This window comes from Gavia stellata, chromosome 14, assembly GCF_030936135.1.
Source record: "Gavia stellata isolate bGavSte3 chromosome 14, bGavSte3.hap2, whole genome shotgun sequence".
NCBI lineage: Eukaryota > Metazoa > Chordata > Aves > Gaviiformes > Gaviidae > Gavia > Gavia stellata.
This window is the reverse complement of record NC_082607.1, coordinates 90,512-106,234: the sequence shown is the minus strand read 5'-3', so window position 1 is coordinate 106,234 and position 15,723 is coordinate 90,512. Positions and strand designations below refer to the sequence as shown.

General features: G+C 42.5%; 1 protein-coding gene across 1 annotated transcript; it reads left to right on the top strand.

Annotated features, from left to right (window-relative positions):
• Positions 1-375: 375 nt before the first annotated feature.
• ZC4H2 (zinc finger C4H2-type containing) lies at positions 376-12,532 on the top strand. The gene is made up of 5 exons (XM_059824290.1): positions 376-491; positions 5,112-5,283; positions 6,574-6,746; positions 7,911-8,073; positions 9,235-12,532. The coding sequence occupies exons 1-5, from the start codon at positions 439-441 to the stop codon at positions 9,346-9,348; spliced, it is 675 nt and encodes a 224-aa protein (XP_059680273.1). The 5' UTR covers positions 376-438; the 3' UTR covers positions 9,349-12,532.
• Positions 12,533-15,723: the final 3,191 nt, after the last annotated feature.

Sequence of the window (15,723 nt, the reverse complement as noted above, 5' to 3'; positions counted from 1 at the left end):
GCTACAGCGTGTCTTTGTGTCAAAAAAGTTTTTAATCAAAATCGTGAACTCATTCAACAGTCTCTTAGCGCGTATTCGATAATTTTAACAACGTGCTAACATCGCACAGATCTCAGGAGGAAGCCTTCTGCTCTTCTTGCACTAACAACCTTTGACATAATGAGGTGTGACAAATTGATTTAAAGTGTAGTTGCAGGAAGAAGGGCAGGAACGCTCTGCTCTGCCTTGTGGGTGTTGTAGTCTTTCTGCTGCCTGTCTGCCTAGGCACCAATGGGAAGCTGGACTCCCAGTCCCATAGCTCCCACTAGAGCCTACCGCACAGGCTCAGAGACCGTATGCTGGGAGGGGGTGACTACATTGTGTCTATTGTATGTTTCTTCTTTTTTTCCCCTGGCTTTTTGTACATTTCACGGGAGGTTTAAACCGGGAGAGAAAAGCATGGCAGATGAGCAAGAAATTATGTGCAAACTCGAGAGCATCAAGGAGATCAGGTATGTTTGCTTGGTGCCGCATCAGTTACGCGAAGCAGCTTTTTCCTCGGGGGAGCGGAGGAGTTGCATCGGTCTGAAAGTAGCTATTGTGCTAGTCAGGGAAAGAAAACCACCGCTGGGCTTTGCGGTAAGAGCTGAAAATGCATTTTTCTAAGTAGGGAAGGAGCATCTGCTGCGGGGAATCGCCGCTGGAATGCGCAGCGAAGGGCGGCAGTGGTCGTGCATTTCCAGAGAATTACCCCTGAGTGATAACGCGAGAAAGAAGCGTGCGCGGGTGGGAAGGACGCAGCAGCCCCACGCAGCTGGGGGAGTGATGTCGGGCTGCGGGTGGGTTTTCTTAAGCCCTTTGAATTATTATTTCTTGTTCCCGAGGCTCTCCGTCACAAATCTATGATTTTGCCCCACTCACTCCCCGGCAGCAGCCTTGACGGGCCGGGGGAGGAAGGGGATGGCACGGAAAGCGGAGTACGACCCGAAAGCTGGGGACGGACGTGCCCCCGAGAACGGCACGGCTAAGCGTCCGAGCAGGGCACGGATAGCCGAGCGCGGCCGCGCAGGGCAGCGACCCGCGGGGGGGGGACAGGGCTGCTCAGCTGCCGGGGCGGCCGGCCCTCCCGGGCGGTCAGTGTCGGGGGGGGGGGGGGGGTGTCGGGTGCAGCTTGGCGCTGGGGCTGTGGCCCGCGGGGAGCGTGGGATTCGCGCGCGTGCTACGGGAGGGGAGCGGCCGAGCCTGTGGAGCGGCCAGCGCTTGGCTGGCTTCTTTCCGCCCCGCCTTCCCGCATGCCCGACGGCGGAGAGGCGCCCGAGGCGGGGAGGGCAGACCCCGCGGAGGGCTCCCTACCTGCTGTGGCTGGCCGCCGCCCCGCAGCTGCGAGCAGGGCGGCGAGTGCCGGGGTGACAGGGTGTCGCGGGGGGCGATGGATGGGGACGCACCGGCACGAGGCTCTTCCCGCCGCCCCCGCCGGGACTGGCCGCAAGGCAGGCAGCTGGCTCGCCCGCTGTTCCGCGCAACGCCACGCACCAAGGGTTTGTATCTCGCCTCCTTCGCCCGGTGGCTGGCAGGATGCATTGAAAGAGGGGGCTCGTAACAAGAAGGCACGGCAGCGTGCGCGCCCGCACCGGGGGCGTGCCTGTCTCTTAGCCTTAGGTAGGGCATTTCCACTCTGTGGCTTAGGGCATTGATTTTCAGCATAAGGCCTGAGCTGCTCTCACTTAGTAGGAATTCATGCACCCAAAAGCCAAAGCAACTTACAAAGAAAGTGAAGGCAGCGATTTTGGGTGTCGCTGGGAGGTGCAAGGCATGCTGACCGTGGGTAACCCCAGAGCGATGAGAAGTGCTTTGGGACACGACAGCTGGAGAGGGGCTATCGGAGAGAGAGGAGAGAGGGCAGGGGACAAAGGCGCTGCCACTGGCGGCGCATGCAGCTGGTCAGAGACTTCTGGCTGATAACAGCACCTCTAAGCAGCACATTTTACCCATGGAAGAGGTGAATTAGGCAGCTCTGTATGGGCCTCGGCCTTCTTCACACGATACCACAAAGGTGAACAAAGACCGAGCAAAAATATTTGTGTGTCTAGCACCCCAAAAATATTTTTAGAAAGAGATGGGACAACACATACTTTGCAGAGTAGGAACAATGCTTTTCTACTCAACTCCTTGGCAGGCTCTGTTTTAAGATACAGATCTAAATATGGCCTACTACAGTTTGTGGTCCAATTATTATAATACTTAATTTAAACTTCTCATTAAATGATCTTTTCAGAGAGAGTGGTATCCTGTATTTGGAAATTTATGGTGCATTCAGTTTTCTGAACATATATTCAAAGGTGATATATAAAATGTAATTAAGACATTTTTGCCAATAGTTTGTGGCATAAGGTATTGTAAAGGTGATGTTACTAGCTTTAGTGTACAATGAAGTATCAAGAAAGTTGCTTGAATATATTTTAAATTAAAAAAAAAGTCAAAAAGTTAATCCTACTTGCAACATTCATGTCAAATTTGAGTCACCTTTAACAAAATCTGATCAGATAAACCCACTTTTTTATCCCCAAGTCTTTTAAAAGGAGCTTGCATTTTATGAAGAATTTCCTTCAAAATAAACATGAGAGTTTCTTATGTGAATTTTATCAAATTTGGTTTTAAGTATATCTTCCACAATATCTGTAAATGTCTCTGAGTGACCTCTGACATGGCCTTATTTGTCATTGGCTTTTTCTGTATCTATCTTTGGTCTGGTATTTCTATTCTTAACAGTCATGGGTTACCACCACTGGGAATAGTAATCTGTATCTCCTATGACTTATTTATATAGAGGAAAGAACTTTACTGTTAAGATTATTTCTGAAGTACCAATGCAAGGCAGAATTTGGTCTTATTTTGTTCTAAGGAAACAAGTAGCAGTCCCTCTGACCATCAATTTTTTAATTGTTCCGCTTTAAATCTCCTTCACTCATATTATCCCTACCAGGCAGCCCATTTCTGAATGCATACTGGACAAGTTATTTATCATACCATTTTTACATCTTGCAGCTTTATAAACTCCTGAAGTGAGAGAGGGAGGAACCCTGGTCACATTACTAGCTACAATACTTGGAACAGATAGCCATAATTAGTTGACCCAGGGACCGACTCTGCTTTCTGCCACGCTCTTCAGGAAATGGTGGAAGCCCATTGTGCCAGTGATGTCTTATGCACTCAGGAAAAGGTTACCAAAACTAGATGCATAAACAGGTACTGAACTCACAAAGACCGATTTGGAAACAGAAACGAGGGGACTGAGAGGAGGATTCACAGGCACAACGTCAGAGCGTCCCCAAAAGGGATGGTGACAGAGGGTGAGATTCGGTCAAATGAAAGCAAGAATAAAACCTGTACAGACACCTGTCATATACTTTAAAGAAGAGTCCTCAGGCTAGCTTTAAAATTTCTTTGGGAATTTTGGTTGGAGTGAGAAAAAACAGTAACTCTGTTAAAGCCCAGGATATATATATTCTCCTATTCTTACAAGTATGATATAGACTAACACTGAGATAAACCACCCATTCCTCAGTGCTGTGGGAGCAGTTTCAGAAAGAGCCCTTGGGGACTGGGTACGGAAACAGTTTGTAAAGGGAACAAATGCCCCACAGAGGTTTAGGAATCCCCTTTCCTAGAAACAGGTGATAGAGCAGCTCCCTCCAGGGCACTCAGTGCCTTCTGCTTCCATTAAAAACATCAGACCTGTGTTGCTTGCTTCCGTGGGAGCAAGTCTGGGCCTAGTGGGAAGGGAAGTCATGTACCCTGTTCTAGGATCGGGGTGAAATCCCTGTTCTGGAATTTAATTCCTAATCTGATAGGCAGCTTCCTATAACCTACAGACTGCATTCTATAGTCAGCGTTGCTGCTTACGGTGAATTTGAATCAAACTCACCCCACTTTGCATTGGGATAGGAATAGGATATTTAAATATGAATGCAAACCTCTTCCCCAGCACCCTCTTACACGATGCCTGTAGGAAGTCTACTGCATTTATCAGTAGTGCACTTGGAAACCAATACGGACCTGTTTGTATGACCAAAAAGGAATGCTGCAGTCTTGTTTGTTTCACACAAGGTAAAGCAAGGAGTCCTGGAAATCTTGATTACAGCCCTGAAATGTGACATTGCAGCCTCTTGTTAGAAACATTTAAGTGTTGTTGACGCATTGGTTACCCAGTATCACATTCTAACTTCCAGTACATGAAAAATAACTAAGGCCTCTTTATTAACTGAATCGCAGGAACAAGGACAGTTTGTTTGTTCTGTTCAACAGCTTGGACAAGTGTTGAATCACAAGAGCCGTAGCCTGTTCTGCTGCTTAAAACTGTCTGATGACTGAAACTCACACTCTTCGATTATTAGCTTTGAAGAGAGAGATAAGGACTAAGTATCTAAACATTTTTGCTATAGAATTACAGATTGGCACCAATGAAAAAAAATCAGAATGAAGGATACGGGCAGAAACATGGGCAGAAACATTTACAAATACGTGACAGGTACTCGAGCTTAGCAAAGAACCAGGAGAATGCAGAATTACTTGCGAGTGGGATGTTGATGGCCAGTATTTGAGTTTTTACTATTCTGATATGTCATCGCTCTGGAATTTTCTTTAACCTGAAGTTGAAGTCAGTATTTTAGCAGTTCAAAGTACTGCCCACACAGTCGTAGTCAGTGTATATGACACTATAATCACCGCCAATTCATTTTACATTTCCTAGAATCCTGTGCTAAACCCCCCAGATTTTCTGGATTTCTCTGGTTTTGGAACCAAGGTTTAATCCAAATTAACTGATGCAGTAGAACTCTATCGGTACAAATTCTCTGAATCTACAGTAACTGTTAAAGTCTGACAATGTTCTGTTAATTTCATAATTCAGTATAAGAATTCTCATGGCACTGAAAAGCTCAGCAAAAAGGCTGGGATTGTAATTCAGTTCTCTCAAGGCACCTCATCCTTTCTCAGACACATTTAGTCCCACCCTTGTCTATTACTGCTATTACCTTCTTCCATGTAATCACATACAAAATGAGACCTCGCAAAAATATGTTGCAGTGACTTACTGTTGTCTCTCTGTATTTTTAATTATCACTGGGATGCAGGAATAAGACATTGCAGATGGAAAAAATAAAGGCACGACTGAAAGCGGAATTTGAAGCCCTGGAGTCTGAGGAGAGGCACCTGAAAGAATACAAACAGGAAATGGACCTGCTGCTGCAAGAGAAGATGGCCCATGTGGAGGAGCTGCGACTGATCCATGCTGATATTAATGTGGTATGCAACAGTCCAGCTGCGGACAGCCTGACTAAGACCTAGTTGTATATGAATCGTTCCATGGGTTGTGGAATTGTGCACATCAGTGAGCTATCACTGGTTCAATAATCTGGACCGTACACCACCATCCTAGGATCCTACAAAGAATGCGAAGTGAACTTACCTCAGGATAATTTTTTTTTCCTGCCTGTGGGGAAATTTGGGTGGGATATTTTGTAATGTTGGCATAGAAAGCGTTTGCACCAAGAGGACAGATAACCAAGCCCATTGTGGCTACAACTTTACCAGTAGCCACAGTAACATCACTCTGGCAGTCCCATAGAAAACTCTTCTTCCTGTTAAGTCTTTTCTCATTTAGCACCTGGAAACAGAGGAACTTTGGCAGCTAGGTGGGACTTTGATTGGAGGTTTTTGGAAGAAAAGAGATTTTGGGAAAATATATTTGTAAAGTTCTTAGTAAGAGCTGACCTTCATCACTGAGTGGAACCACCAAACGTTAAGAAGCATCAGCCTGAAGGGAATTAATACAAATAAGAGAAAAAGAGTTTATCAACAAGGAAGATAAGCCAATTAGAGAGGCTAAATGGGGAATTTATTTTTAAACCTGCAGTTTTTACGTCATGTTAGGGCACTTACATGACTGTACAGTGGTTTCTAGCTCTGAAGGTATCTGTGCTTTGCACCAGAAGAAAAAATCTCCCACGTCGTAAGCAAGCGCAAGCTATGTACTGGATATGCAGGCTGCATTTATCTGTCACTTGAAATGTCTATTCCCCTACCCAGCTGCATAACCTCAGTCTGTTTCATCCTCCCCCCTTCTTCCTGTCAGATTGTCTTTTTCTCTGCTGCTTTTCCCATTTACTGCAGTAAGAGAAGCAGGAACCTTTCCTTAGCTTGTTTATTAACTTCTAACCATCGGTGTTCGGGTATCTTAGAAACACAGAAAATCATTTTAATCTACTTTAGTTTCTTTCTTAATGTCCCTTGAGAGTTTTCCATAGCTCCTCACTTGCTGACTTATCTGGAACCTGCTTTTTCTGTTGTTCAGAAGGTCATATAGGTTGATTGCACCTTTTTTAAATGAAAATGCATCTTGTATGTCCCTTTCAGTTGCTTCTTCCTTGCCCAGTTTTCATCCTCCCAGTATCTTAACTCTTTGTTTTACTATTGCATTGTCTCCAATCTCTTCCAACGCGAGTGAGAAAAATCTCTTCTTTCTGATATAGTCTCTTGCTCAGAGAGCCATTAAAGGAGCAGTTCTTTAAAAACATACCCATCCTCCTGTTTCAGATGGAGAATACTATCAAGCAATCTGAGAATGATCTCAACAAGCTCTTGGAATCTACTCGTCGCCTGCACGAGGAGTACAAACCTCTGAAGGAGCATGTAGATGCTTTGCGGATGACCCTGGGATTGCAGAGGCTGCCAGACCTATGTGAGGAGGAAGAGAAACTGTCCCTTGAGTAAGTCTCCAAAGCAAACATTATCTGGCTTTATACCTTCTCTTGATTCTACTGGTTATTTTGTCATTTTACTTTTGTTGGGAGGTTGAAAAAAGAAATTAAGAGGTAAGCATGAAAAACAAAAGTTAATAAAAAAGGGATGTGGGAGCACATGTATTTGATATCCTTCAGTCTGAATTTGTTGGAAGTTAAATTTAGATTATTCCAAGCTGCAAACTCTACATATGACACGCAAAAATTCAAGGGTGGTTGGTTCTCTAGATTTTTATACTGTATGCAGCTTTTTCTAGCGAGACTTTTTTTTTCCTAAAAATTATTTGTGTGTGTGTGTGTGTGTGTGTTTAGCAAGCAGAGGTAGGAGGCAATACAAGAAAGGGATACAAAGCAAGTATTCTTCAGTTGGTTTGTGCTACTGCTAGTCAGAATTTTACTTTTTGCTGCATGCACATGGCAGTGGCATTTAGCCATATACCTATGACTGTCAAGAAGTAAATTTACCCTAGATATGGAATAGATTTGGATAATAAATTACAGTTTCATTTTTAGGTATAACCTAGATGGGGGGAGGGTGACAGAATTAGCTACTATTCAAAGAACAGTGTCCTTTGTTTAACAGATCAGTTTTAAGTGTGAGTGATATTTTAAGAAACTTACATTTCTCTTAATGCCCAGCACATTTGGCATCATTTTCACAGACACACAGTTTTCAACATTTCTTTTGCATTTCTTCAGAAATGCTGTTTTCCATTCCAAGCACCTTGACACTTCAAAGAATGTATTAATCTATTGCCTACAAAAGTTATTCATTTTAACAGAATAAAATACAGAAACGAAGTTTGACAGAGGTGCCTCTAAAGCTGTTAAAGATTAAATATGGATGCTGTCTGTTTTCCATTCTGTTAGACTTATATTCAGTTGTACATCAGGACACTTTAGCAGCTGACAATGTGGAATCTGGCTGAAGTGTACAAATGCAGAGGAAAGTACCACCAATTCTATTTATGAACTAGTCCAAGTGGTGTCTAAGCATACGCAATTTGGATCTAGTGGAGGAACATGATAGGGAAATGTGATCCATTATATTTTAACACAAAATATCCTTTACAAACTAATGGAATACTCCAGAAGGTGGTTATATTTTTTATTTGTTTTTCTTTTGTCTAGCTACTTTGAAAAGCAGAAAGCGGAATGGCAGACAGAACCACAGGAGCCTCCCATCCCAGAGTCTCTGGCTGCAGCTGCAGCAGCTGCCCAACAGCTGCAAGTGGCTAGGAAACAAGATACCAGACAGACAGCAACTTTCAGACAACAGCCACCTCCAATGAAGGTCAGGAGATGCAATGCACTGGGTTTTCTCATTTGTCATTGGAATGTATTATGTTTATAAAGTTGATCAATATTTACGAGAAGGAAAAATCATGTGTCCCGATTCTGGTTTTTCCTGCAGTGGTTCAAATCAAGAGCAACACCAGTAGACTTAAAGTAGTAGCATCGGTCATCAAGGGTTAAGGACAAGGCTCTGTATTATTTGATTCCTTTATGACTTAAGAGTCTCCATAAGTAGAGACATAGGCAATTCCCACTCCTGTTTCACGTGGGAGAAAGGCATGTAAGAAAAAAAAAATGCTGGGCAAAAGAAAAACTAATAGCTGGGAGTTAATCCCAAACAGATTCATATTAGAAGCAACGCACACATTTTATGAGGGAGAGTAATTACCGATGGTACAAATTACCAGGAAACGTGATTGTTTCTGCACTTCTTGGGATCTTCAAGTCAAGACTAACGTATGGATTAATGTAACCTAACCACACGCACTTGAGTGACAGTTTTCTCAGCTCCTTCTGCAGTCAGCGAGAAGAGCGAAGTAATTCCATAGGGGTATTCATCCCACCCGAGTTCCAAAGATTCACTGACTAATGAGGCAAACTGACATAGGTACACTCCGTAGTTATGTACTTACTATCTGAAGTTAGGCCATCGAGAACCCTTTCTGAAAGTAATATGCTTCAGTCAAATGGAAGTTAAAGGGCTTAGTATTGAGCAAAATGGCAGAGTTCTGTATCTTGTGTTAAGTAAGCGGAATTCATCTCATCACCCACTCCTGCCTTGAATTCTGTGACCTCACAGTTGGCCTTCACTGTAACTTCTCTGACTCAGTGAGCTATTACGCATGTAAGCATCTTTAAAACACGTGGAACGTTTACCACAAAAGAGAATTTAATGTTAAAGGTATTGATGCATGCCTGAACCATATGTCTGCTGAACTGTAGTTTCAGTTCAGTGAGTTCTCTGGTTTTTCACCTGGCCTGAAGCTACTGTACTGTCCAGAGACCTGGATTGTATAGAATGTAGCATTGGTTGGCCTTTGAAAGGAAGAAGCCTTAGTTATTTTTTTCCTGTACTGTAACTTAGAATACGATACTCAAAAACCCGTGTAACAACGCCACTTAAACGTTTGTAACAAGAGGCTGCAATGTCGCGTTTCAGGCATGTTTATCGTGTCACCAACAAATTCATCGGAATGCACCCATATGTCCACTCTGCAAAGCAAAGAGCCGATCTCGGAATCCCAAAAAGCCCAAGAGGAAACAGGACGAATGAAACCAGAAGACTGACAAGCAAACACGTGACCTGTTCCAGTACTCTTCCAGTAGAACTGCAAACGTGGCCAGACTTTACTGAAGTGCAGGCTCAAGTATGACCAACCCATTGTTTTCTATTTAACGCAATGTAAGCACAATGTTCCTGTTCTGTCTTAATTTCCTTCCAGTCCTTAGGATTTGGTTTTAGGAAAGTAAGTATTACTGGTGCTACAACAGTTTAACATTTCAATCATTCCATCTTTTGGACTCCTAAACAAAGTAGAATTCTTATGCAATTATCCTAAATGCCAGGCTATCCTTGTTCGCCAAATGTGATTACTACAAATGTTTTTATGTTCTCTTTTTAAAAACAGATAATACTAAAAGATTATTCTGTTTTCTCCTTCTAACAGGAGACTATTTGAAGTCCTGAAATAGCAGACTGTCTCTTTGTTTCACTGAAGGACAATTTGTTTTCCAAGCTAGTAAGACTGCATAGGTTTGGGTATCCAGTAGAGCTCTTTTTTTACGGGAAATGTTCAGGAGAAAAAAAGAAATTAGTTATACAGGAAATCAGTGCATTAAGGACACACGTGAGTTTTGATTTACTGGAGTTTGATTGTACCATTCCCTCAAACCTGACTTAAAATTTGGAAGGGGGATCAAGTTGCTGGCTGTGTATGACTTTCTAAAAACGATGTAATTTGTGACGCTTTAACATCTTATAATGGTATTATTTTCAGCAGTCAGAAGACTGATTGACTTAAGTACAAGGCTGAGATGAACTGTATTAGCAGTCCTCCTAGGCTCTATGGCCAGCCAGCTCACTGTGGTTCTCTAGGAAACATGCAAGAAATATCCCAAATCTCTATGAGCACAGACTACAACATCAGCTATTCTGCACGTCTTCTATTTCTGGTTTCTACAGCCAAAATCTTCCTTGGCAGACATATCCTCCACTTGAGCACAGCGAAGTTTAGTAATATGCACCAGGAACAGTATCAACTAAAAATTATGTATTTCACCAGAACCGCCTGGCTTTGGTGTCGTCATCCTCCCTCAACCAAAACTTCCTATTTTTGTATCTTTTAATAGGTCATTTTCAAGTAAGCTTTATTTCAGCCCAGGTTTTTTTCTTGCTCTGTACGTGTGCCAAAAGAATCCTGACTAAAGGATCCTTTAGACCACTCCCTGTATGCGTGTCTTCCCTTTGTTTCACCTCACGTAACAACAGTTCCTCCAATGGGGAGGATGGCAGTGACACAACTACAGAACCGGGGCTTAAAACTTACTCATTTCTAATCCCAGTTTTGTCACCACCTCTGTTGTCTAAAATGATCTCAAGTATTAAATACTCTTTTCACTAACTTCAGGAGGCAGGGACTGCCCATTTACATTCTTCTCTCTTTAGCCCAGTTTCTCCTCTACTATTATGCTAGAGCGGTTATGTTGAGAACTTTGCGTGTTGAATAGGAAGAACAGGGAAGCCCCAAATCTCTGGTCAGAACTTTGCCAAATGCTAGGGACTATACAAATCCACATAGACCAATTCTGCTGGGCAAATCACACACATTGCCGTTAATTTCCCAACTCCGCCATAAAGTACATGAGTACTTTATTGAATATAGTCCTGTAATTTATGTCAAGTTCAGTTGGCATTCTCTGATCTTAATGTTTCATAGCCAAATAAACATCTGTTAACAGCAGAGACAGAATGTAGACCACATGCCCCTGAAAATACATGAAAAGCAGATTCTGCTACCTGAATTACTGGGTTTCAGTCCCTGTGAGATAGCAATAATGGAGAGTAGTCTAACCCCATGCTCCAAATGGCAGTAGTGCACTAACTCTATCGTTATGCATGTTTCCTAACACAAATACTGGATTCTACTTTTAAATGTCAGAGCGGCCACATGCTGTGTGCCCTGTTCAGAGCAATTCCTATTGAGTTTAAGGGAAAATTCACACAGAGTTAAAGGACAGTATATGGACTCCCCCAAAGTGCATGCATGAGAGCAGCGTACTTTGATGACAGTTGTACATAAATTTAAGAAGTAGTGACAATGGAGAATGGGCAAGTGGTCTGCAATGAAGTAGCGTGAATAGGAGGATAGATTTGTAGAAACTTCAGCTTACAGTTCTGAAATAGATAGGGTTAGCCATAGCTCCTTTCACTTCACTGTTACTTTGCAAGGTTCGTTCTTTCTTGGAAGATCTCTAGAGCTCTAAACTGAAGTATGCCTAAGGATGCACCATTTACTAATTTAGTATGGCAGTTTTGTATTTTTACTTTTTTAAACTAGTCTCTTGTGCCCTCATGTTTAAACAAGGTTTGTTTTTTTTTAAAAAAAAGAAAAAAGTGAATATGACATACTGTGTTTGTATCAATCACGTACTAGCATTTACAAATCTGTTTTCGCATCCTTTACGAAGTTCTGCCATATGAATAGCATGCGTTGCTGAGAATGAGTGTAACTGAATATGAGTCAACAGTGTGACCTGGCAGCCAAAAGGGCCAACTGTGTCCTGGGGTGCACAGACCACAGTGTAGCTAGCCAGTTGAGGGAGGCGATTGTTCCACTCTACACTGCACTGGTGCAGCCTCGAGTATTGTGTGCAGTTTTGGACGCCTCAATGTAAGAAGGACATCAAACGATTCGAGTGCATCCAGAGGAGGGCAACCAAGATGGTGAACGGTCTCGAGGGCAAGACTTACGAGGAGCGGCTGAGGTCACTTAGTTTGTTCAGCTTGGAGAAGAGAAGGCTCAGGAGTGCCTTCAGCACAGTCTATACTTTCTCCAGGGGGGGCAGTGGAGTGGGAGGTGCTCATCTCCTCTCTCTGGTGACCACCGTCAGGACACGAAGAAATGGAATGAAGATGCGTCAGAGGAAGTTCAGACTGGACATTAGGAAAAGGTTCTTCACTGAGAGAGTGGTCGGTCACTGGAACAGGCTCCCCAGGGAAGTGGTCACGGCACCAAGCCTGTCAGAGTTCAAGGAGCATCTGGACGACGGTCTTAGTCATATGGTTTAGAGTTAGGTAGTCCTGCGAGGAGCAGGGAATTGGACTTGAGGATCCTTATGGGTCCCTTCCAACTTGAGATATTCTATGATTCTAACTATTTCAAGGAGACAAAATTTGTATTATGTATTAAGGGATCCTGGGGGTGGGAGGAGGGACGAAAGTAGTATCTTTCATTCAGAACCAGTATTCTCCTTTTCTCTCACAGATTAATTAAGCAAGTTTAACTGAAGAGCTCTTCTCGTGACAGCCCTGGGCCCTTTTCTCCCAGGCACCTTTCTCAAGAGACTAGAAGGATAATTACGAAATACTGATTTCTTGTTTTTTAGTCAGAGGAGGAAGCTGTCTGAAGTACAGTTCTTACGACAAGTCTACTGCATTTTTGCTCCATGGAGCAAAGGTATCTAAGGTTCTTTGAGGGTACTTCTTCACTTGGCTCAAATTCATTCTTATTTGGGTTAAATTCTCTTAATAGCCACAAAGAGACCCTTCTCAAAGCTTACAAGACTTCTGTATTACTAAAGTCTGGTTTAACCCTGGCTTTGTCATTCCCTTTTCAATAGGTATTCAGGCGACAACAAGATCACTGTATTCTTTTGTTATAGAGGGTTTCCAGGGTCTTTTCCTAGTTCCTCACTTGCCTCAAAGGATAGTCCTGTTTTTCTGCAACCAAATGGCAAAAGAAAATTACAAGCCTCTCCCCCTGCTCACCATGCTAAGAGGAGGCAAACACTCTACTGTGTCTAAAGGCTTTGCTATAGAAATTTTCATACCCAAGCTGGGGTAGATCAGTTGTTCGAATTTTAGTGCCAAGGACCCCATTAACTATAGAGAAAATGTTAACCAAATTTTAATACTTGCACTTCCTGAATTCAACTTCAGCTTTCTAAACAGGACACTGACTGACTGAACCTGCCAGTAGTTTCAAGTTACAGAATCAAATTTTGAAAGAACAGTCATTGACACGTTACTCTGAATAGCAGCCTGTTCAAGAAATTAAGACTTTACTAGCACTTTAAATAAATAAAAGTGCTTTCCTTTTATTTTACAGTTTTCTAATTCCTCCGACACAGGTTTTCATTGTAGCATTTAGGTATTTTAGCAGTATCTTGGCGTTTTCACTGGCTTCTGTGTTTCAAATATTTTATTCCTGTGCCCAGTAGGAGTAACAGTGTGCTACCTGTTTGTCTGTACAGTCCTTTTTAATAAATGTTTGTTTCATGTCATGCTTTCTTCCTGCAGAGTACTTTCACATCTGTTATTTGCTTATGCTACTGAGAAGCAGCCATATCCCGAAAGGTAAAATCCAGCTCTCTAATTTTACAGGATGCAATTAGCGAGAATTCTGTTATGCCTTTATAGAAACTTTATGGAGATAAATACAGGGAAAGAAATATCCATTCTAATGAGCTTCAGAAAACAAAGGGAAAGGAGATAGAGCAAGACAGGTTTTAACCTGGCCAAACTTCTCGGTCACATTTCTGGAACACAAACCACTGTGCTCCAAGATTTCTGCACCTGCGTAAGAGTCATAGAAACAGTGTCCAATTGCCCAAACCAGCTACTTCTGAAACAAATCTATCCTCTGCTACCACTGGCAATAACACCGAAGCTGGATAGTTTGCATGCATAAAACCGCCTAATTTGCACTTGCAGCTGTCCAGCTATGAAACTCAAACAGACCCAGAAAAATAACAGGGAAATCATGTCCCTCTGCTGCAGTCCAACCACTGAAAACTCTGACTGGGGCATTTATTTCAGTTTGTGACCGATTCACAGAGCTTCAGCTTGAACTAGTTCCCAGTCAGTTTAAACTAATTCAAAACAAACCACTCTTAGGTGGGAACAAGTCTTGCTCAGACAGGTTTCAGTTTAAAGAAAAGAGTCAAATCCCAGACTTTCTGTCAGGTGCTAGATTGCCAAAAGGCCAAAACCCAGATGTGTTCTTCACAGTTCCTTACTACTGAGGAACCTCCTTGTTTTGTTTTGCTTTCTAAAGTTAAACTGAAAGCAGCAAGAGATACGATTCCCTCTCTTATTTAAGGTAGGGGATAGCTGTCTTCCAGAGTCCTGCTTTGCCATTAAGAGATTGTATCTTCTGCTAGTGCTTGCTGGAAGTTACTTCTCTCAACAAACCAGTAACTGAGGAGCTTATGGCAGTGCTCCCTAACCCAGCACTGTCAGGAAAGCCTACATATGATGTAGACTGCCAGCAAAAGAGGTAACCTACCGCATGGTAATGAATACAGTTCTGAGAAATAACCTACTCCATTGGCATACCTGGACTCAGAGAAGAATGTCTACCCTCAGACCTCACAGAGCTCAGAACCTGAGCTTGGTTAAATATAAGCAGCATGTGGTGTTTTTTTTTTTTTTTTCCATCGGTACTGTCTTCAAACACACATAAACCACAAAATCTAACGACTGCCCTCGCCTTCCTTTGTACCACGAGAGCCATTCCAAGATAACAGAAATTATTTTGACTTCTGTCCTTTTTGTTCACTGCCATCTGAATTGTTCAGAATTTGAGATATCCTGCACTAATCTCTGTTCATCCAGCTGCTCTTTCCAGTTCCTTAATCCTAACCCCAGCTGTAACAGTACTTATAACATTAGTCAGAAAGCTAATGCACTGACTCATAGTTTCCTAAGAACTAAAACTGAAATATTCCCTATATCTGACACTAGCTTCCATCATATTTTCCTGAGCTTAGCAAGATCCTGCAGTAAAAGCAGCTCTAAACCCCTGATCTTCCTAACTCAAATACTTAAGCGTTGCATTAAAAATCACCTAATGTATTTCAAAGAAAAAAAAAAGCACTGAAGCTTGTCCCATCCTAAAATCCACTCCTTAAAAATTTCTACTGTTGTGCTCTTCAGCCTTTATTCTCACTAACCTTACTCTAACTTCCCTCTCTTCCCAGAAACGAGTAAAAAAAAAAAAAAAAGAAAGATCAGTGATATCTACTTATTTGTGACCCACTAAAGATCTTCAGTGTCTCACAGTACTTGAGTTTTTCTACTTATTCTGTCCCACTGCCTAATTCTTTGTTCTTTGCCCTCCTTCAATTGGCACCATTTCATATGTTTGTCACAAAGACGAGATTGCCCTGACTGTGTAACAATAACTGAATCCAGTAGACCACAGTAGCTCTCACATTGAGGAGGGAAGGAGAATACTGGAAATACAGCCTTTTTTAGCATTTTTAGAGATTATTTCTTACATAGGTTTTCTCCAAGAGGTCGGCAGCATCTCAGTTCTGTTTGTTTGCTATTCTGATCAAGCAGACAGACTGAAGTTGCATTTCCAATAGTTTAAGCTTCAAAATTAATTCCATTTAACATAAACGTCCTTAAATACATAGTCTCATC

Bases quoted from the DNA above. Each gene is read 5' to 3' on its own strand.
- ZC4H2 (XM_059824290.1), top strand. From the start codon at position 439: ATGGCAGATGAGCAAGAAATTATGTGCAAACTCGAGAGCATCAAGGAG. The intron at 492-5,111 runs GTATGTTTGCTT...ACTGGGATGCAG, and splicing joins GAGAGCATCAAGGAGATCAG to GAATAAGACATTGCAGATGG. The intron at 6,747-7,910 runs GTAAGTCTCCAA...TCTTTTGTCTAG, and splicing joins GAAGAGAAACTGTCCCTTGA to CTACTTTGAAAAGCAGAAAG.